The 21,251-nt window shown below is 40.2% G+C and overlaps 1 protein-coding gene across 17 annotated transcripts in view; it reads right to left on the bottom strand.

Annotated features, from left to right (window-relative positions):
* SNX25 (sorting nexin 25) overlaps positions 1–21,251 on the bottom strand; it is a 190,402-nt gene that overhangs the window by 74,957 nt on the left and 94,194 nt on the right. For 10 of the 17 annotated variants that reach the window (XR_010156375.1, XM_054683529.2, XM_054683531.2 and 7 more), the window contains one exon: positions 7,254–7,324. Coding sequence is in view for 13 of the 17 variants with exons in the window: in XM_054683529.2 (XP_054539504.1) it covers positions 7,254–7,324 (71 nt within the window). In the remaining 4 variants the exon portion in view is untranslated. Of the gene's footprint in view, positions 1–7,253; positions 7,325–12,412; positions 12,512–21,251 lie in introns of all 17 variants that reach the window. The other 7 variants (XR_010156373.1, XR_010156374.1, XR_010156376.1 and 4 more) reach the window with 1 other exon arrangement.

The raw sequence follows: 21,251 nt of genomic DNA, 5'->3' as shown, positions 1-21,251 counted from the left end.
TTTTAAACTTCTTCAGTTTCCCACTTATAAAAAAGAATGCAGCAATAAGGAGAAAGAACATTGGAAACAAAATTACTTACAACTTACTTTTCTCTGGTTCTTTGTCTGATTTTCAGTAGATCACACTACCTCCAAAATGCAAAGATCTCCAAAAACAACTCAACAATTATATTTTGGGGAGATTTTTTAACGCTAAAAATTTGGCTTTCTTTAATGACTTTTATGGGAGGGGGAAACACATTCTTATTGAAATAAATTAAAGGGAAGGTCAATCTGAGAAACAATGACATAGGTATTTTTAATGCAGCTATCTAGAACCATTCTATAAATTAGCCTTTTATTTGCCAGCCATACATCAAAACTCCAAAGACCACAGAAATACAAGAACGACTTCCTGTAACATCCAATAAGTTACTACATACTGAGTTAAAAGAAAAAGTAAGGACAACGAGGAATGCTAAATTTGTTCTTATTTTTTCTTAAAAAAAAAAAAGTATCCGCACTTAAATTATAACTTAATTATTTAAAATTGAAAGCACCTACATATGAACTTTAATGGGGAGACAGCAGAGGGTATAATGAGTTAGCGGAAGTCACTTCAGATTGTTAATACATTGTTCTGCTCTAATAATGCGGCAGCATCAGCTTTACTGATATTTGACTTGGAAATAGCAGAAACAGAAGACTATTAACTACTGTCTCTATAATGGTAACTTCCAAATATTTCTCTTCAGGTTATTCTCTCTCCGCAACATGAATCCCAGCTTAGAAATGCCAAACAAGGAGTTTCCTATGCCCCTCTTGCCCCAAATCCAGGATGTCCAAGACCAAACTCCTACATAACCCCTGACTCCTTCAGTATCTTCATTGAGAACCCTTTATGATTATCTAGAGCACTCAATCTAAAGATGAAAACAACTGAGTCCTAGAGAAATAAAATGACTTGTGCAGATTCCATCAGGAAGCTAGCAGCACAAGAGAACTTGAACCAAGGCCCCCAAGTCCCTGTGCTAGGGCTTTTTCTTTTACACCCTAAACTTGATCTCACAAACCTGCAGCAATGGGACACAACAGTAGACTGGAAGGGATGACCTTGCTGAGCAAAGTGTTTTGAGCTGCATTTATGCGTGCTTGATACTTACTCCTTTTGATCAAGGTGATTTACACTAACTGACAGCTGTTCCCTCCTCTGTAAAGTCAGCAGATCGCACCAGCACTATCATTCTCTTGGATCCTTTGTTCCCATCTTCCGCGAGTCGCTAAGCAGGCTGTTGTCCTTCACGATCTTCCTTATCAATCCCTTCCTTTTCACTAGCATTATCCAGGTCCTAGATTGCAATACCTTATTCCTACTTGGTGCATCGGCCTCCTAGTTGGAATACTCCAAAGATATTTTTTAAAGTTTTCATCATTTATCTATTTTTTCATTTTCTGTTTATAAACGATCGTGTTTTACATTGTTTCTCTAACTCTGTTAGTGCTGCAATCCCTCATGGTACTATTTTGAAATGTTTTCATTACTACAAAATTATGAATATGAATATGCCTGAATCATAACCAGACCATAACCATAATGTAAATAAAAACAGAAAAAATTATTTAAAAATCACCTCTTTTGTCAAAAATTTTCTGTAAAATTTTAAACATCTAATAAATGACATAAAAATACTGAATACCTTTTTAGAATTATTCAATAAAAAATATAATGTAAATACTACATCAAAACATCTTAGCAACATACACTGGAAAGTGACCTGCTTTCTGTCTATAGGTTTGCCTATTCTGGACATTTCGTATAAATGAAATCATGCAATATGTGCCCTATTGCATCTGGCTTCTTTCACTTAGCATAAGGTTTTCAAGGTTTATTCCTTTTTATTGTTGAATAATACTCCATTGTCTGGATATACCACATTTTGTTTACCCATTGTTGATGGTGATTTGGTTGTTTCCAATTTTTGCCTGTTATAAATTATGCTACTATAAACATTCAAGTTTTTTGTGGAGATACAAATTCATTTCCCTTGGGTATACACCTAGGAGTAGAAATGCTAGGTCACATGGTAATTCTATGTTTAAAATTTCGAGGAACTGCCAAATTGTCTTCTATTTTCCATTTCCAACAGCAATGTATAAGGTTTCCAATTTCTCCATACCCTCACCAACAGTTCTTATCTCTTTCATTTTAGCCACCCTAGAAGGCATGAAGTGATGTCTTGTGTTAGTTTCAACTGGGTTATTGCTCTTTTGATTATTGAGTTATAAGAGTTCTTTATATGTTATGGATACAACCTTTTTATCAGATACATGATTTGCAAGTATTTTTCCTCCACTCTGTGAGTTGTCTTTTCATTTTCTTGATAATGTCCCTTGACAAACATAAGTTTCATTTATTTCTTATTTTTGAGATGGGGTCTGGCTGTGTCACCCAGGCTGGAGTACGGTGGTATGATCACAGCTCATTGCAGCCTTGACCTCCTGGGCTCAAGCAATCCTCCCAGCTCAGCCTCCCAGGACTACAGGTGTGCACCACCACACCTGGATAATTTTTAAAAATTTTTTTGTAGAGACAAGGTCTTGCTATGTTGCCCAGGCTGGCCTCAAAACTCCTGTCCATGGCCGGGTGCGGTGGCTCATGCCTGTAATCCCAGCACTTTGGGAGGCTGAGGCAGGCAGATCACCTGAGGTCAGGAGTTCAAGACCAGCCTGGCCAACATGGTGAAACCCAACCTCTACTAAAAATACAAAAAAAAATTAGCTGGGTATGGTGGTGGGTGCCTGTAATCCAAGCTACTTGGGAGGCTGAGGCAGGAGAATCGCTTGAATCTGGGAGGCGGAAGTTGCAGTGAGCCGAGATTGTGTCATTGCCCTCCAGCCCGGGTGACTCTGTCTGAAACAAACAAACAAACAACAAACAAACTCCTGTCCTCAAGTAATCCTCCCTCCTCGGTCCCCGCAAAGTGCTGGGATTATAGGAAGAGTCACTACACTCAGCCAAGCTTTTCATTTTTAATGAAGTCCAATTTACTTTTTTCCCTCGTCACTGCTTCCCTTCATTCTTACTAGACCCGCAGCGTTTGCCAGAGCACTGATCCCATGGAACCTGTCTTTTTCTGGACATGAAGGCATGTGCTGGCTGGAACTACCTATACAGTTCCAGCTAGTCTACTTTTTGCCAAAGTGTTTTTTTCTAACTTTGAACCCTATTATAGTCTTAAAAGAGACTAATGTAGAAAAAGCTAAATAGTGATGCCAGAATTAACCCAAAAGGAGAAAAGGCAGAAAATCTTAATGTGGTCAGAAAGCTTGCTGAAAAGAGATATTTCTAGCATTTTCACACACACAAAAAAGGGAACTAAATGCTATACTTGAACTTACCAGTTATAATGCAGTGGGTTGAATTGTGTTCCCAAAAAGATATGTTGAAGTCCTAATCTGCCCCCCATACCTACTAAAGCGATCTTATTCGGAAATGGGGTCTTTGCCGACGTGATCAAGTTAAGATAAAGTCATGCTTAATCAGGGTGGGCCCCAATCCAATATGACTAGTGCCCCTGTTGAGAAAACAGAGACGCAAAACCAGAGAAGAATACCACGTGACAACTGAGGCAGGGATTGGAGTGACATATCTCCAGGCCAGGGAACACCAAGGATTGCCAGCAACACGGAAAGCTAAGGCACAGACATGGAAGAGGCTCCCCCAGCGCATTCAGAAGCAGCGTGGCCCTGCCAAAGCCTTGATTTTAGACTTATTGCCTCCAAAACTGTGAGAAAATACATTTTTGTTGTTTGTGCCAGACAGTTTGTGGTACTTTGCTATGGCAGCTCTAGGAATTGAGACAGAAGAACCTTTTAAATATTGTATGATTCTACTTATATGAGGTACATAGACTTGTCAAACTCAGAGAGACAGAAAGTAGAATGGTGGTTGCCACGGGCTGAGGGGAGTGGGGAAAGTGGAGCTATTGTTTAAGGGATACGAAGTTTCAGTTTGGGAAGATGAAAAGTTCTGGAGATGGGTGGTAATGATGGCTACAGAACAGTATGAATATAATTAATGCCACCAAACTGTACACTTAAAAATGGTAAATTTTGTTACGTATATCTCACCACAATTAACCCTCTTCTCCCCAAAAGAAAAATCTTTTTTCTAAGGAATGTGAGCTCCTTTAAATGATCAGGGCCAGAAAGGCATTTAGAACGTAACAGAGGTCATGTCACACTTCCCCATGAGCTAAATACTTACTTCTTGAAGCCACTTCTATTCAGGCTCCAGACTAATGCCAAGTGGCCATAAAATATCATACACATCACAGTTTAACTGTGTACAGCCAAGCACTAACCATTGTTCTTTCTGTAAACCCATGAGAATTCCTGACCACGTTTGTAACTGCCCCCTTTCCTGATTTGTCTTTTTTTCTTTAAAAACTTGAGCCTCTCTTTTTGTTCTCTGCAGCACTCAAGGCAACCTGGCAGTGTGTCCCTGGCTGTAGTCCTCAACTTCTGCACTTGAATAAATTCTCTTTAAACTAGATTCTGACCTTTTTGATCATTTTAGGCAGAGAGAAACTAATATTTAAAATAAACCAAACACTTCAGTTATAATTAAAATTCAACCAGAATACACCGTATTAAGAGTAAATTCTTGACAGTTACTTTGTCCTTATATATAAACATGTACACACATTCTCATGCTAAAATTTCGTATTAAGCACAAAGCATGTAAGAGTTTATCTAAGCAGTTTAACTTTGCAAAAAGCAGGAAGATTAAAATCCACTGGAGCATTATACTATGCAGACATAGAGGCTGGAGGTGACAATCACTGCTAACCAGTAACCTCAGAGAAGCAATGAGACCAGTCTCCAGTGTTTCCTGTCCCAGGCAAAACGGCTCCAAGGCCCCAAGAGTGCTTAGTTTGTTTGTCTTTTCCTCAGTGCTTAAACAACAGAAGGAAGCCAGGATACCCAAAAGAGTTGCAAGGACAGCTTAGACGGAAAACACAGACACTCAAGAATCAAGGATCACTGAGAATGTCTGTAACATAACTGTTATGGGCTGAATCATGTCCTTCCCGCACTCCCAAAACAAATTCAGATGCTGAAGTCCTAACGCCAAGTACCTTAGGATGTGGCCTTATTTGGAGACAGGGCCTTTGCAGAGTCAATCAAGTTAAAATGAAGTCATTAGGTGGGCCCCAGTGCAGTATGACTGGCATCCTTGTAAGAATAGAAAACACAGACATGAAGGACAGACAGGTACAAAAGAAGGACAATGTGAAGACACATGGAGAAGATGGCCATCTGCAGACAGGGAGAGGCCTGAGGCAGGTCCTTCCTCACCGCTCTCAGAAGGAACTACCTTGCTGACACCTTGCTCTTGGGTTTCCAGCCTCCAGAACTGTGAGAAAATTAATTCCTGTTGTTTAAACCACCCAGCTTGCACTTTTTAATGGTAGCCCTAGCAAACTAATGGAATAACAAAATAAGAAAGGTATTTTGCTGACTGAACTCAAAGAGGGGCACTAAAAAAGATGACAGTGGCAAGGCGGCACACCTCTCCAGTGTTCTCTTTCAAACAATTATCCATCTGTCTGGAAGTGAAGCATCTTCTCTGCAAGAACACTGATAAAAAGGAGAGGAACAGAGTCCACACTCTTGTAGGAATTCATCAGATCAAGTCTCCTTAGCTCAAAAGCCCATTTAAAGACGTCCTCATTCAGAGTAAAATCCCAAGTCCTTGCAGTACCAGTCGGGCCTTTGTGACTGGGTTCCCTGCCGCCTCTCTGAGTTCGTGTTTGGCTTCTCTCCCTTTCTTCAGCCCCATCAAGTTTCTGCATCAGGATTTGGCACCTGCCCTTCTCCAGATACCCCCAGGCTTCCAGATGACTGCTCAAAGCCCACCATCTGAGTGAGGTCTTCCCCAACTAACTGAATGCAGAATTAGCCTCCCCTGCAGCAGAACCAGCACTCCCTACCAGGGCTCCCCGCATCACAACTTTGTTTTTCTCCAAGGAACATGTGACCACCTGAAATAACACATATTTTTTTGTTGATTGTCTGACTGCCTCCCAGCCTAGTTTAGGGAATCGGAATGCAGAGGTTTTGTTTACTACTGTATCATTATCACTCAGTAGGTGCTCAGTAAACACTGCTGAATGGACATATTTGCACAGGCTTCCTTACAGGCTGAGCTGAGGAATCAGTGCCTCTTCATAGTCTATACCTATATTTGCTTTGTACTTGCTCCTACCTTCTGTCAGGCTCAGGTAGGCAAGTCCAGGTCCAAGTATCCAGCCCAAGCTTCCTTTGCCTCTGTGTGCTCATGAGAAACCTGAAAGCATGCTTTAATATCTTTGGCCCAACTCTTCCCTGTTCTTTTAGCACTCTACTCCTTCTCCTTGGCGGAGACTTGAGCAGGCCTGGAGGTTTTTGTGGAATGTCTGTTCTCCAAGGTGAAAGCAGTGTTTGCTGCCTCTGAGCTGCAAAGCAAGACCTGCTCTGCACTCTAGATTTTAACACGTTCTCTACCTTTGTACATGCAAAGGGGAATATTCTAGCATCAGGCAAACTACAAGGGAGTTGAGAGCCATCCTCACACCTTAATTATTCTTTGGTATCATGCCTGGGAAAGAATCTTACTTCACTGGAAGAGAAACAAACAGGAAGAAAAAGATAGAGCAATATATATATATATATATATATATATACCACCCCCCCCACCCCCCAAAAAACCTACAACACAAGAGTGAAAAGAGAGAAAAAGCTATTAGCAATCCAATGCTTAAATAAAGGAAAAAGATTTTATAATTCCTTAAAAAAATGCTTAAAAAAGGAAAATAAGGAAAAGATTAAGTAAATTATGAAACCTCAACTTATTGGAGTCATTTAAATGACCATCAAGATTATGTTTCAAGATAGAAATATTAAATTTCAATACGTGAAAAAAAGTATGTAATCATGTTTAGTTTAAAAACAGAACAGAAACATATACTGAATGATTTTAGCCTTCTAAAAATTATGACTGCAGCTGAATAAAGTTTATACGGGAATACAGAAATACAGACAAAGGTTGTTGTTAGGATGAAATTATATTTACTTCTCTAATACTGTAATAGTATTGTTTTTAATAAATTGAAATATTTAAATATAAGCCAGAAAAGCTCCTATTTGCCAAAGATCTGACAGGTGGGAGAAGGCCGGGGATCAAGCTGACCTTTCAGATGTGGAACTGAAGAAAACAAACTGGCTCTTACCTTTGTGCCTCTTCAGCTGGGGAAAGCTGCTAATTGTAGTCGCCTGGATTATTTCCACTACAATTTGATACCTGATTTTTAAAAAGAGAAAAGAAAAAGATTTAAGAGGAAGAAAATACTATTTTCAGAAATAACTTTAGACTGTATTTATACTAAACAAATGTAACACAGGAGCTGTGAATCCTGCCCAAGGCTCAATAAAATAATCCGACATGGACCGAGCATCTACAATAGGCGGGGCCCCATGCCACGTGCTAGTCACTTCCGAGGAGCCTCCTCACTTCCACTCTGTTCCCTATACCAGAAGCATAACTACCTGTAGAAACTCTGAGGTTATGCTCGGCCTCCCTCTCCTCCACAATCCTAGGTGAGCAGAGCTAGCTGATTCTACTTCTTACATTGGCACTGTCTAATAAGGTGATCACGAGCTACATGTGGCTACCCAATTAAATTAATAAACGTTTAGTTCCTCAATCACACTAGCCACATTTCAAATGCTCCACAGTACCTGTGGCTTGTGGACCACACCGGGCGGTGCCAAGTAGAACATTTTCTTCACTGTAGAAAGTTCTACTGGATGGTGCCGTCTTAAATAGTTCTCAGAACTGTCCTCTCCCCTGCAGCCCCACTGCCCTGCCTGAGTGCAGCGCCTCATTGCTTCTCATTTAGAAGACGGTCCCAACCCAACAGAATCAAAATATCTGCACCAGGACTCGCATCAGTATTTTTAAAGCTCTCCTGGCAATTCTAAGGCACACGGAGAGCTGAGAAGCATGAGATTAGAGCACCAGCTATATATATGTGTGCCTGAGAAGACCTCCAAGTCAGGAAAAATAAACATAATTCTACATTTTAAGTGCTGAGTACAACCCTGGAGTTGTAGCTATTTTGAGCATAAATTCAATTGGGCTTTACAAATCCAAATTCTTAAGAGTCCTTTAATGGTTACTAAGTATTGCCCTAATCAAAGTGGTTTATCCTGAGTGTTTCTTAGCCCTTAATTATATGAATTAATTAATTTCATCTGCTGGTAATAAAGTTCTTTAACATTAATTCTTACTTTGAACAAAAACCGTGCAGTGTTCTAAGATTTAATGTTACATCTGCTGGCTTTTAGAGCACACAATTACATACATTCTTTTGCTTTTCGACTAAAACCCAGAGGAGAGACAAATTTATCTTAGTCATAGCTACTCGTGGACTCCTCACAAATTTGCACCTTATTTTTTCATTTGGATAATATAAACATCAGTGGCTGACTCTCAGGACCTCAGAGCAGGCTGTCAGGAGCAGTGTTGGCATGCCAGTCAGAGATGGTGGCAGACACTGCCGGCTGCCTGCCCAACGTCCAGTCTCCCTTCCTTCCTTGTTAAGTGACCTACAGTTTTATCAGGGAAAGTGACATACCCAGCTAAAAAGACTAGCTTTCTTCCCAGCAGTCAGAGATGGCCAGGTGATACCATTCTAGCCTTGGAGACAGGCAGGAGTCACCGGGTAGGGATTCCAGGAAAGCAGGCTAAAAGCAGCCTCCGCAGAAAAGCCCTTTCCAACTTTAGTCCTCACCCTTCCCTCATTTTTCTGTGTAAAACAAGGATGCAATTGGATAAAGGCACAACAGTACCTTACAATCATGAGGGTAAAAGCCACAGGCCAGGCCAGGCACAGTGGCTCACACTTGTAATCCCAACATTTTAGGAAGCCGAGGGAGGATTGCTTTGAGGCCAGGAGTTCAAGAGCCTAGGCAGTATAGTGAGATCTCATCTCTACAAAAAATTAAAAAGTTGGCTGGGAGTGGTGATGCATGCCGGTAGTCCTAGCTACTCTGGAGGCTGAGGCAGAAGGATCAATTGAACCCAGGAGTTCAAAGTCTCAGTGAGCTATGATTGCGCCACTGCCCTCCAGCCTGGATGACAGAGCAAGACCCTGTTTCTTTAAAAAACAGATAACAAAACAAAACAAAACAAACCCCAAAACAGAAAAAGGCCAGGTGTGGTGGCTCATGCCTATAATCCCAATACTTAGGGAGGCTGAGGTGGGAGGATTGCTTGAGCCCAGGAGTTTGAGACCAGCCTGGGAAACAAAGGGAGACCCTGTCTCTACTAAAAATAAAAATAAAAAAATTAGCTGGGCATGGTGGCGCACACCTGTAGTACCAGCTACTTGGGAGCCTGAGGCAGGAGGATCACTTGAGCCTGGGTGGTTGAGGTTGCAGTGAGCTATGATCATGTTACCGCACTCCAGCCTGGGCAACAGAGCAAGACCCCGTCTCAAAAACACAAAAACAAAACTACAAGCTAAGGATGATGCAGTAAGAAGACGGGAGGAGTTCAGGGTTCCAATTACATCATGAACCATCAAAACAGCCCCTAACTACCAATCTCAGGACATGTGGTGACATGGGGAAAATAAACACCTGCCTCATTTAAGTTGCTGTATGTCAAGCTGTCTTGTGGCCAAATGCCACTCCAACTGATAGAGAGCTTTCTGAGGAAGACTTGACGTGCTTCCACACAGCAATTCCAATCTCAAGTATTTATCATAAGGTAACAGTTTAACAAAAGAAAAAAATCAAAATGAAAACCCAAAGCCCAAACTATCACATACATGTTTGTTGTAGCAAGTTCTACAAAGAAACGCACGAAAATACTCATGGTCAATAATGAGTATGGCCAATGATGCTTTCATTAAACAAACATTTCTTAATCTTTTCTTACATTCCAGACACACAGAAATGAACACCACCAATATGGTCCTTGCTTTCAGGACATATCAGATTAAACAGAAAGCATCCATCCAGTAATATTTATAATAATAAAGATTACATGAAAATAGATGTTTATGACAGACTAATTTTTAAAATGAAAAATGGCACATACATTTATGATTGCAGATATGTATCTATGTGTATATATGAGCCAGGGCTACAAGGCAAAATAGAGATGAAATGAATGGCAGTTGTGTTAAAATGGTAGACTTATGAGTCATTTTTAACTTTTTCTAAGCTGTTTTATCTATGTACCTATGTATCTAAGCCTATTCAAGCTAAACTAACCTTCTTTCTTCCATAGTAAGGTTTCCTTACCTTTCCGTTTCTCTACTAGTACCATCATCCTTCTCAAAATCATCTTAGGTATATATACTACTAATAAACATCAGTTTCAAAGCCCCACGGATGGTCCTTTGAATGCCTCTAAATAAGCTTCTTGCTTACACTACCTTCAGCTACCACTGTTTCAGGCTGCCTTCTTTCCTGAGTGGGTCACTGCAATGGCTAAATGGCCTGTCTCCCTGACTTCAATCCTCTCTCCCATCCAAACCATCCTAAGCACCTGTCAACACACCCTCCTATGGGAACACTCACCTCATCTCTCCCTTGTTCACCTCCTGCACCTCCCCAAATGAATAACCCCACATTCCGGCCTGCATTCCCTTCACAACTTGGCACTGGCTCTATTATCCAACAACTTCGTTTTTTTTCTCCCTATGAATGTGAACCTAATTAAGCCAGGCTGGTTTCTATATTGCCCTCTCAAAACTACAGTCTCATGCTTTGTTTCCTGCTGGAAGGCAGTCTTCCTACTTGTCCACCTACCCAGATCTTACATATATTACTTCTTCCCTCAAGTCTTCCCCATCCCTATAATGCACACCAATATCTGTCTTCTCTGAAATCCTGAATGACTTCTGCTCTATAATAGTATCTATTTACTCTTTCATATTGCTGTTTTAAAGAGTCACACTTCCACAAAGAATGCTGTGAACAAAGAAAATGGCGTGCCCAGTCATTTCAAGGCCTAATACACCTTCAAAGAATGTTGACACATTTTCGAGCCTAAGAATGTAGACTGAAAACTACAAAACCATAGTTTTGTGTATAATAAAGATATGCTACTTTTTTCACCCCAACTAGATCAAGAGTCTCTTAAACACAGGAGTTCTGTCTTATATTCTCCTATAGTACCTAGCTTGGCACTAAACATATGGTAGGCACTCAATAGATATTAATGAGCTAAATTAACAAGAGTCAACATTTCTAACACTTAACAGGTAAAAATAATATTCTGAACAATTTATTCTTTTGATATTCTTTGTGATTCATGCTTTGGAACAAATGAGTCATCAAGGGTACCAAAGAAAATACACACCATCTGACTAAAGAGTTAAAGATTTTTTTAATGAAACCATAAAATTATAATGTAATACCAGCAAACATTCATAGATTGTACTGGGTACCTGTTTAGATATTTTAATTTACATTATCTCACTTAATCCTCACAATAAGGTGCCAGAATTATGTCCACATTACAGAGAAGGAAATTAGAATTCAGATGATTATGAGATCTATACAAGGTCTCATTGCTTTTAAGTCCTAGAGACAGAATGACAATCTAGGGCTGCCTGTCTTCTAAAGCTCATGCTCTAACCATTTTCCTGCTACTCTAAAATACAATATAGGTTAATACTTATCTTCTCTAGGGTTTTTCTAAGTACGTTAAGTATGGCCAATGCCAGATCATCTTTCCAGCTTTACTGCCTTCTATATCCCTCCTGCATACTGTTTCTGCCAAACCAGACCATACGTGATACCATGAACACACTCCAGGTCTTTCCTGACTCCCTTCTCAGTAATATTTCTCCTTCTCCTTAACAGTACTCCTGTTTCTTCCTGCACACCATCACTTCCCCTTATCTGCTGAAATCCTGTTAACTCTTATTAAACACTCCATGCATGGCCATTCCTCTCTGAAGCTTTCTTAAGAGTTCTCTGCTATAGAATAAAATAGTTGCTCCTACCCACTTCCTTGGTGCTTTACACTCCACTTCCAGCCTTAGGATCTTGCTTCCTACTTAGCTACTTATAGTCACATGGGTCTCCTGTGCGGGACTGCAAACACTTGACAGCAGGGGGTGGAATCCAAGGAGTGTAACCAGTTCATCTTAGTACTCACCAGACCTTCTGCACACAGCACTTTGCACATAGTGGGCATCTGAAGATGATTACTGAATTTGTTTAATTCACTGTTACTGGATACCAAGAGGAAATGATTGACTTTTTCATTCTTGTTTTTTTCTCAACAAAACTATACAATATATACATCCAAACACATCCAAATGCTGGCTATCCGTGAGGACACGGGGACACGGGCTTCCAGAGTTACCTGGCACTCACTCGGTTTTCTTTCTCCAGAGGAGGATACGACTTTGCAAGTGCTGAGTTCGGTTCAAGAATCAGGAGGGCTGATGTTTGTATGCTTTCCCTTGATCAAAAGTGCACAGATTGTTGGTATATGTTTTGCAAAATGATAATGTAAAGTCAAGCATTAGGGAGGAGGGGCATAACAAGAATTCAGCTGCTTTCCAACTCTGGCAAGATCCTACCTACAGTATCCTTTGTCCCAGTGGCAAGGAAAAGCCACACAAAGATAACTGCCATCTGCTCCTCAGAGTGGCCACCTCATCTCTCTTTGGTATTTTACAAGTGACTAAATAAAAAGAGCAAGTTTGTGTTTCTGAACACGTCCCAACAATCTCTAACTCACTGAAATGCTACGCAGCACTTCAAAGTCATCACCTTAGATAGTTACAGATTTGAGGCCAGGCAGGGTGGCTCATGCCTGTAATCCCAGCACTTTGGGAGGCTGAGGTGGGTAGATCACTTGAGGTCAGGAGTTCAAGACCAGCCTGGCCAACATGGTGAAACTCTGTCTTTACTAAAAATACTAAATAAATAAATAAATAAATAAGCCGGGCATGGTGGCAGGCGCCTGCAATCCCAGCTACTCAGGAGGCTGAGGCAGGGGAATCGCTTGAACCCGGGAGGTGGAGGTTGCAGTGAGCTGAGATTCCGCCGTTGCACTCCAGCCTGTCCGGACATGCACGTGCTGTAATTTCATGGCAGAGTCAAAGGCTGGCCAAACCTTAGTCTCAGGTATGCGATGTGATAAATGGTTTAAAACAATGTTTTATAAAAATTAGCAAGATTATGGAGAATACCATACACATTACGAGTGCTTATGAAAAACCAAAGAATTTTTATTTTTATTTATTTATTTTGAGATGGAGTCTCGCTCTGTTGCCCAGACTGGAGTGCAATGGTGCAATCTCGACTCACTGCAACTTCCACCTCCCAGGTTCAAGCGATTCTCACGTCTCAGCCTCTGGAATAGCTGGGATTACAGGTGCGCACGACCATACCCGGCTAATTTTTGTATTTTTCGTAGAGATGGCGTTTCACCATGTTGTCCAGGCTGGTCTTGAACTCCTGACCTCAAGTGATCTGCCCGCCTCAGCCTCCCAAAGTGCTGGGATTTCAGGCATGAACCACCGCACCCAGCTTAAAGAATTTTATAAGAATGTTTTCAGAGTTGCCACAGGCTAGGAATGTTTTTGTTAGAGGGACTTCAGTTATAGAATTTGTGAAGAAATAAAGCCATGATGCTTTTAGCCAGCTAAGCTGAAGTTTTTTCCCATCCATGGCACTACTAAAACGGACTGCTGGATAAATGAGAAAGTGTATCAGAGTAGTAAAGAATGTGAGCTCTCACAGTGGATGGCCTGTGTTCAAATCCTGTTTCTAACACACACTATGTATGTCATCCTGGGAAAATGATTTAAGCTTTCTAAAACTAAAGCATTGTCATTTATAGAAAAGAGTAATAACAGTAATTTTTCTTTATAGGGTTGTTATACACATTAAATTAGATAATACCCTTAAAAATCTTAAAACACAGTCTGCCCCGCAGTGAGAGTTCAATAAATGTTCATTATTATTCTTCCTTTAATACAGTTACTGAGTCTTTAGATATGTACTATCTAGGGAAATGGTATGTATTTACGTTTGTTAAATATGTATAAATTTGAAGCAGCCTTATTTTTTCCTGATTACAGAGCATTTTAGCCCAATCAACCTGAGACCGCCAGGATCACTCTAGTCCAACAAAATCAGGTCAACTGACCCACATAAAGAGCAAGAGACAGTGTAGCAGTGGAAGCTGTGGGGCGTCTCTCCAAACGAGGGAAAAGGTAACATTACTATGGGATTCTAGGGAACAGTGGAGTGAAGGTGAAATTTAAATGAAGCAGCATTTTGATAGGCCCAAGGCAGGGCTGTGTAAAGGGGTCAATGTTGGGTGGATCCAGGGTCTCGTTTCCCGAAAGCTGCAAGATAGATATACTGAGTCCAGAAACCCCATAACTGTGGCTCTGCATCTGGGTCGTAAATCAAAGCTGCTTCTTTGTGTCAAGCTGACTTAGATCACCCAGGCAAAAGTAGAATCTGTCATTCTTACTGACATAATTCCAAACAGGAACTGGCAGTTGAAGATTTTTGAAAACAAAGTTTCTCAGTGAACACGAAAGCACAAAGAAGGGTATCATTATGACATTTTACTGCCATGGCAGGTACTTAGGAGAAATATTGTTTCCTGTTTACTTTGTAGGTGGCTTTAGTGTCTGTTATACCAGCCTGATAAATGGCTGGGCAGATTTTACTTTCTCAGTCTGCACCAGTTTTTACTTTCTCTAAAGTAGCATATGTTCATTGAAGAAAATGAGAAAATATACAAAGCACAACATTCAAAGTTAACCACTATTAACATTTGGACTATCTTTATAACCTTTTTCTATGCAAACATAATTTTTTTTGTTTTATAAAACTGGGTTTATGCTATATATATTGCCTTAGAGCATTTTTATTAATTTATAATTAATATTTTCCAGCACAATTAAATATGCTAATGCTACACCATTACCAATATATGGTATTCCATTGTATAGATACACCAAAAATCTTTTTAACCAAACCCTTTTTGTTAGGCATTTTGGTTATTACAAGCTTTTCTCTACTTAAATAAAACTGCAGCATGGTGTGGTGGCTCACGTCTGTAATTCCAATACTTTGGGAGGCCAAGGTTGGTGGATAGTTTGAGACCAGCCTGGGCAACATAATGAGACCTCGTCTCTACAGAAAATACAAAAATTATCCTGGCGTGGTGGCATGCTCCTGTAGTCCCAGCTACTTGGGACTGGGCTGAGGCTGAGGTGGGAGGATTGACGGAGCATGGGAGGTCAAGGTTGCAGTGAGCTGTGATCGCGCCACTGCACTCCAGCCTGGGTGACAGAGCGAGACCCTGTCTTAAAAACACAAAACAAAGCAGAGAAACAAGCAAACAAAAACAAAAACAAAAAAACAACAACAAAAAACTACAAGCAACATTCTTGGAGAAATCTGTCCATACATGATTATTTCCTTAAGAATAAATTATTATGAGTCATAAGTACATCAAAAAGAATGCCCATTTCCACACTACAAAATTGTGTCACAAAAAGGTAATAATTTATACTCCTCCCAATAGAACACAAGGTTCTATTTTCCTACACCCTTGCCAATGCTAGTTAACAAATTTTTAATCTTCACCAATATTATGAGCAAAGAAAAAATATCTCATTTTAGTGTTTATGTCTCTGAGTACTACTGAGGATAAATACAAGGTTTTGCGCTATATTTTCACGAGGTATGTCCAATGGCATTAAGCAGGGAGTGTCAGGAGTAAAATAGGGGAAGTATTTTAAGTTAGGACTTAGAGTTATGAAAGGCTCTTTCCACTAAAGGGCTTTTAAAACTGTTTTCCTATCTTTTTAGTGTTGCCGAAGGCAGTTAATTCCACAGAAAGACTAAGGCATGCTTCCCAGTCTTTTTCTATTCATAGCACATGTAGAAAATTATATTTGAACAGAACACTGAGGTAACCAGCCATCACAAGGCCACCCCAAGGGTTGAGGAAACCATCTCCATGTACCTACAACACTATTTGAGTCACATCAGGTAGGAGGTTCTGGACCAGAGCAGCCCAGGGTGAGGTGTCCTGAACTTAGGAAATACACATGCACACCTGTCTCCCTCTCCCCTATATAAAGTTATAAAAATAGACATATATAATATGTATATAATTATAAAAATATATATACAATTTGGAAATATATTAAGTATAAATTGTATTTATACTTTTCTTAATCTTATCTATTTTTTATCTTCCTAAAATAAACAAAAATGTTACCATATATTCATTTCCTAGTTCCCAGAGCCTACAGAAATTACATGTTACAGAAACAATCAAATCTATGTCACTACTGGCTAGCTGGTGCCTTTTAGATAACCTCAAAAATGCCAAACATTTTTGCTGTGCTATCCATATCTATTTTCTACTACTGTTCCTCATAGTTTTATGTCAGCTGTTAGTATGACTATAATGTTTATTTATACTCATACGTATAGCACCATTCGTATATGTTTCATTCTCAATTCTTACATTAAGCATTTTTATTCAGAATGTTTACTGAATATCACCTTTAGTTGCCTAGTTTTATGTTCTATATTGAAAATGTCCTAATGGCTTTCTCCTACATCTTGAGTGAACTTTTTCTGAAATAAGACATTATCTTGTAGCTTCATCTCATCCATTAATCCTATTCAAGTCAGGATCTGAAAGTGTATTTACCTTCTCCCGGCAACTGCTATTTTTTAGCTCTCACTGAAAGACTACTATGATCCGAGAACTACATTCATTCATTCATTCATTCCATGCATCATTTCATTTAATTATCACAACAATCCTAGGAAGTAGGAAGTATTTTCTCCATTTCACAGTTAAAACTGAGGCTCGAAGTTTAAATGACTTTCCCAAGGTCATGCAGCTTCAAAAAGCAAAGCAAAAATGCAAACCAGGTCTGTTAAGTCCAGGTCTGTCTGACTCTTGAGCCCAAGCTCTTGGCCAGGGTCTACCTGAGGTGCTTGACTGATTGCCATAGGTTGACTTGCGTTGTTAACCGTCCTCCACCTTTGGAAGAACTGCATTTCTCTACAGTACAGGGTCATTGAAAGACAGAACATGTGGCTACCACTTAGTGATGTGCAGGAGCCAGCCCTGAGGCTTGTGCCACCTCATGAGACCTGGCTGCTAAATATTTAGAAATTAAACACATCATTACTAAAAATTAAATTATACAAACTTACAATTAAATAAATTTTATTTTTTAAAAGGTAATAAGTACTCAAAACTCATCATTTCCTAATAACTTTATTCATTAGTTTTATTATTACATATGCTTGTGAGGTTATTTACATCTTTTATGTCAGTATTTTGGAAATACTCTATATACTGTAATGGTGTGCTATTGCAAATCTCTCCCCAAGTCCACGTTCAGTGACGTCATGCTGGTGGCTTTAAATCGGCCATGGCGGGAGTATTAACATCACAGAGATCAGCAAATGCCACAGTCAGGGTTTCTCACCTTGCCCAAAAGCCAGTTGTTGAAAACGACCAGCACACATCTTCTATCACTCTTCTCCACCGTTCCTTCAACAGACCTTGGGAGTCACAAAATTCTTTTGAGTAGGGACTTAGCACCACTTTTTTTCTTTTTTTAAAGGAGAAGATGGCCCAGGTTCAGTGGTTCATATCTGTAATCCCAGCACTTTGGGAGACCAAGGTGGGTGGGTTACAAGGTTAGGACTTCCAGACCAGCCTGGCCAACATGGTGAAACCCAGTTTCTACTGAAAATATAAAAATTAGCTAGGTGTGGTAGCACACGCCTGTAATCCCAGCTACTCGGGAGGCTGAAGCACAACAATCACTTGAACCCGAGAGGCGGAGGTTGCACTGAGCTGAGATTGTGCCACTGCACTCCAGCCTGGGTGACAGAGCGAGACTCCTTCTTGAAAAATAAAAATAAAAAAGGGGAAGAGCATTACCCACCCCCAACTCTTGATGCTTCATTCCATATATAAGAAGCCTCATCTCTGGCCCTTCTCAACCCTTCGCCTACTCCTCCTTAGGGCAAGAGGAGGCTTTTTATCTGATCATAGAAAGACAAATGAGCATGTGCAGAAGCACAGCCTTTCTTTTTTCTTTCTTTCTTTCTTTCTTTATTTATTTTTATTATTATTATACTTTAAGTTTTAGGGTACATGTGCACATTGTGCAGGTTAGTTACATATGTATACATGTGCCATGCTGGTGCGCTGCACCCACTAACTCGTCATCTAGCATTAGGTATATCTCCCAATGCTATCCCTCCCCCCTCCCCCCTCCCCACCACAGTCCCCAGAGTGTGATATTCCCCTTCCTGTGTCCATGTGATCTCATTGTTCAATTCCCACCTATGAGTGAGAATATGCGGTGTTTGGTTTTTTGTTCTTGCAATAGTTTACTGAGAATGATGGTTTCCAGTTTCATCCATGTCCCTACAAAGGACATGAACTCATCATTTTTTATGGCTGCATAGTATTCCATGGTGTATATGTGCCACATTTTCTTAATCCAGTCTATCATTGTTGGACATTTGGGTTGGTTCCAAGACTTTGCTATTGTGAATAATGCCGCAATAAACATACGTGTGCATGTGTCTTTATAGCAGCATGATTTATAGTCATTTGGGTATATACCCAGTAATGGGATGGCTGGGTCAAATGGTATTTCTAGTTCTAGATCCCTGAGGAATCGCCACACTGACTTTCACAATGGTTGAACTAGTTTACAGTCCCACCAACAGTGTAAAAGTGTTCCTATTTCTCCACATCCTCTCCAGCACCTGTTGTTTCCTGACTTTTTAATGATTGCCATTCTAACTGGTGTGAGATGATATCTCATAGTGGTTTTGATTTGCATTTCTCTGATGCCCAGTGATGATGAGCATTTTTTCATGTGTTTTTTGGCTGCATAAATGTCTTCTTTTGAGAAGTGTCTGTTCATGTCCCTCGCCCACTTTTTGATGGGGTTGTTTGTTTTTTTCTTGTAAATTTGTTTGAGTTCATTGTAGATTCTGGATATTAGCCCTTTGTCAGATGAGTAGGTTGCGAAAATTTTCTCCCATGTTGTAGGTTGCCTGTTCACTCTGATGGTAGTTTCTTTTGCTGTGCAGAAGCTCTTTAGTTTAATTAGATCCCATTTGTCAATTTTGGCTTTTGTTGCCATTGCTTTTGGTGTTTTGGACATGAAGTCCTTGCCCACGCCTATGTCCTGAATGGTAATGCCTAGGTTTTCTTCTAGGGTTTTTATGGTTTTAGGTCTAACGTTTAAACCTTTAATCCATCTTGAATTGATTTTTGTATAAGGTGTAAGGAAGGGATCCAGTTTCAGCTTTCTACATATGGCTAGCCAGTTTTCCCAGCACCATTTATTAAACAGGGAATCCTTTCCCCATTGCTTGTTTTTCTCAGGTTTGTCAAAGATCAGATAGTTGTAGGGAAGTGGCGTTATTTCTGAGGGCTCTGTTCTGTTCCATTGATCTATATCTCTGTTTTGGTACCAGTACCATGCTGTTTTGGTTACTGTAGCCTTGTAGTATAGTTTGAAGTCAGGTAGTGTGATGCCTCCAGCTTTGTTCTTTTGGCTTAGGATTGACTTGGCGATGCGGGCTCTTTTTTGGTTCCATATGAACTTTAAAGTAGTTTTTTCCAATTCTGTGAAGAAAGTCATTGGTAGCTTGATGGGGATGGCATTGAATCTGTAAATTACCTTGGGCAGTATGGCCATTTTCACGATATTGATTCTTCCTACCCATGAGCATGGAATGTTCTTCCATTTCTTTGTATCCTCTTTTATTTCCTTGAGCAGTGGTTTGTAGTTCTCCTTGAAGAGGTCCTTCACATCCCTTGTAAGTTGGATTCCTAGGTATTTTATTCTGTTTGAAGCAATTGTGAATGGGAGTTCACTCATGATTTGGCTCTCTGTTTGTCTGTTGTTGGTGTATAGGAATGCTTGTGATTCTAAAAACTCTCAATAAATTAGGTATTGATGGGACGTATTTCAAAATAATAAGAGCTATCTATGACAAACCCACAGCCAATATCATACTGAATGGGCAAAAACTGGAAGCATTCCCTTTGAAAACTGGCACAAGACAGGGATGCCCTCTCTCACCGCTCCTATTCAACATAGTGTTGGAAGTTCTGGCCAGGGCAATCAGGCAGGAGAAGGAAATAAAGGGTATTCAATTAGGAAAAGAGGAAGTCAAATTGTCCCTGTTTGCAGACGACATGATTGTTTATCTAGAAAACCCCATCGTCTCAGCCCCAAATCTCCTTAAGCTGATAAGCAACTTCAGCAAAGTCTCAGGATACAAAATCAATGTAGCCTTTCTTTTTTCCTTCCTCTTAAGGGTGTGTGTTCTCTGCCTCCAAGGGCAGCCAGCAGGTGGATCCTGGACCTGCCAGGGAGACAGGGCGGCGGGGAAAGCATGGTCAAGGAGGCTTATTCTGGTCCAGCATTGCTAGATGGGAAAGATGGTTTAATCCTGAGACTATTTATTTTACCTTTAAGTTTTTTTAAGAGACAAGGTCTCACTATGTTGCCCAGGCTGTTGCTCAAACTCCTGGGCTCAAGCCATCCTCCCGCCCCAGCCTCCCAAGTGTGCCATGACACCTGGCTCTGAGGTTGTTTTAGAAAGCATACTGCTTGCTTGCACATATAGGCCACGTTCTCCATTATCTATTAGTAATATAAGTGACATTTTGGTCTTGTTTGTTTTATTCTTTGGCTTTAAAACGGTTCCGACCTCGGGATGGGAGGAAGAGTGTTGTTATTTATTGGAGCTTCTCAAACCCCAAAAATAATATTGCACTCCAGTTGACCACTAGAAATTGATCACTGTTCACAGTAAGATTAAATCTATTTGCTATCCTTGGTCTAATGATCATAACAACAACTACAGTGGTGGCTAATAGAGGGAACTGTGCCATATCTTGAGTTAAGTACTTTATATAAACTGACTCACCCTTACTCATTCATAAAGCAGATATGCACACCTCAGTGCAGTGTTGCTCCAACTACAAGAACATAATAAATTCAGAGATCATAAACTTCTTTATACCAACATTTCCCCTTCTTACATCAAATTTTATATTGCTGCCAATACATAATTATCCTTCTTGCTAAATGAAAATAATGTGTGTTCTCTGATATGTGCCCTCTGCTATTTCTCAGACACCAACTGAAGGA

This window comes from Pan troglodytes, chromosome 3 (assembly GCF_028858775.2).
Source record: "Pan troglodytes isolate AG18354 chromosome 3, NHGRI_mPanTro3-v2.0_pri, whole genome shotgun sequence".
Lineage (NCBI taxonomy): Eukaryota > Metazoa > Chordata > Mammalia > Primates > Hominidae > Pan > Pan troglodytes.
The sequence above is the reverse complement of the archived record's forward strand: the minus strand, read 5'-3'. Positions and strand labels throughout refer to the sequence as shown.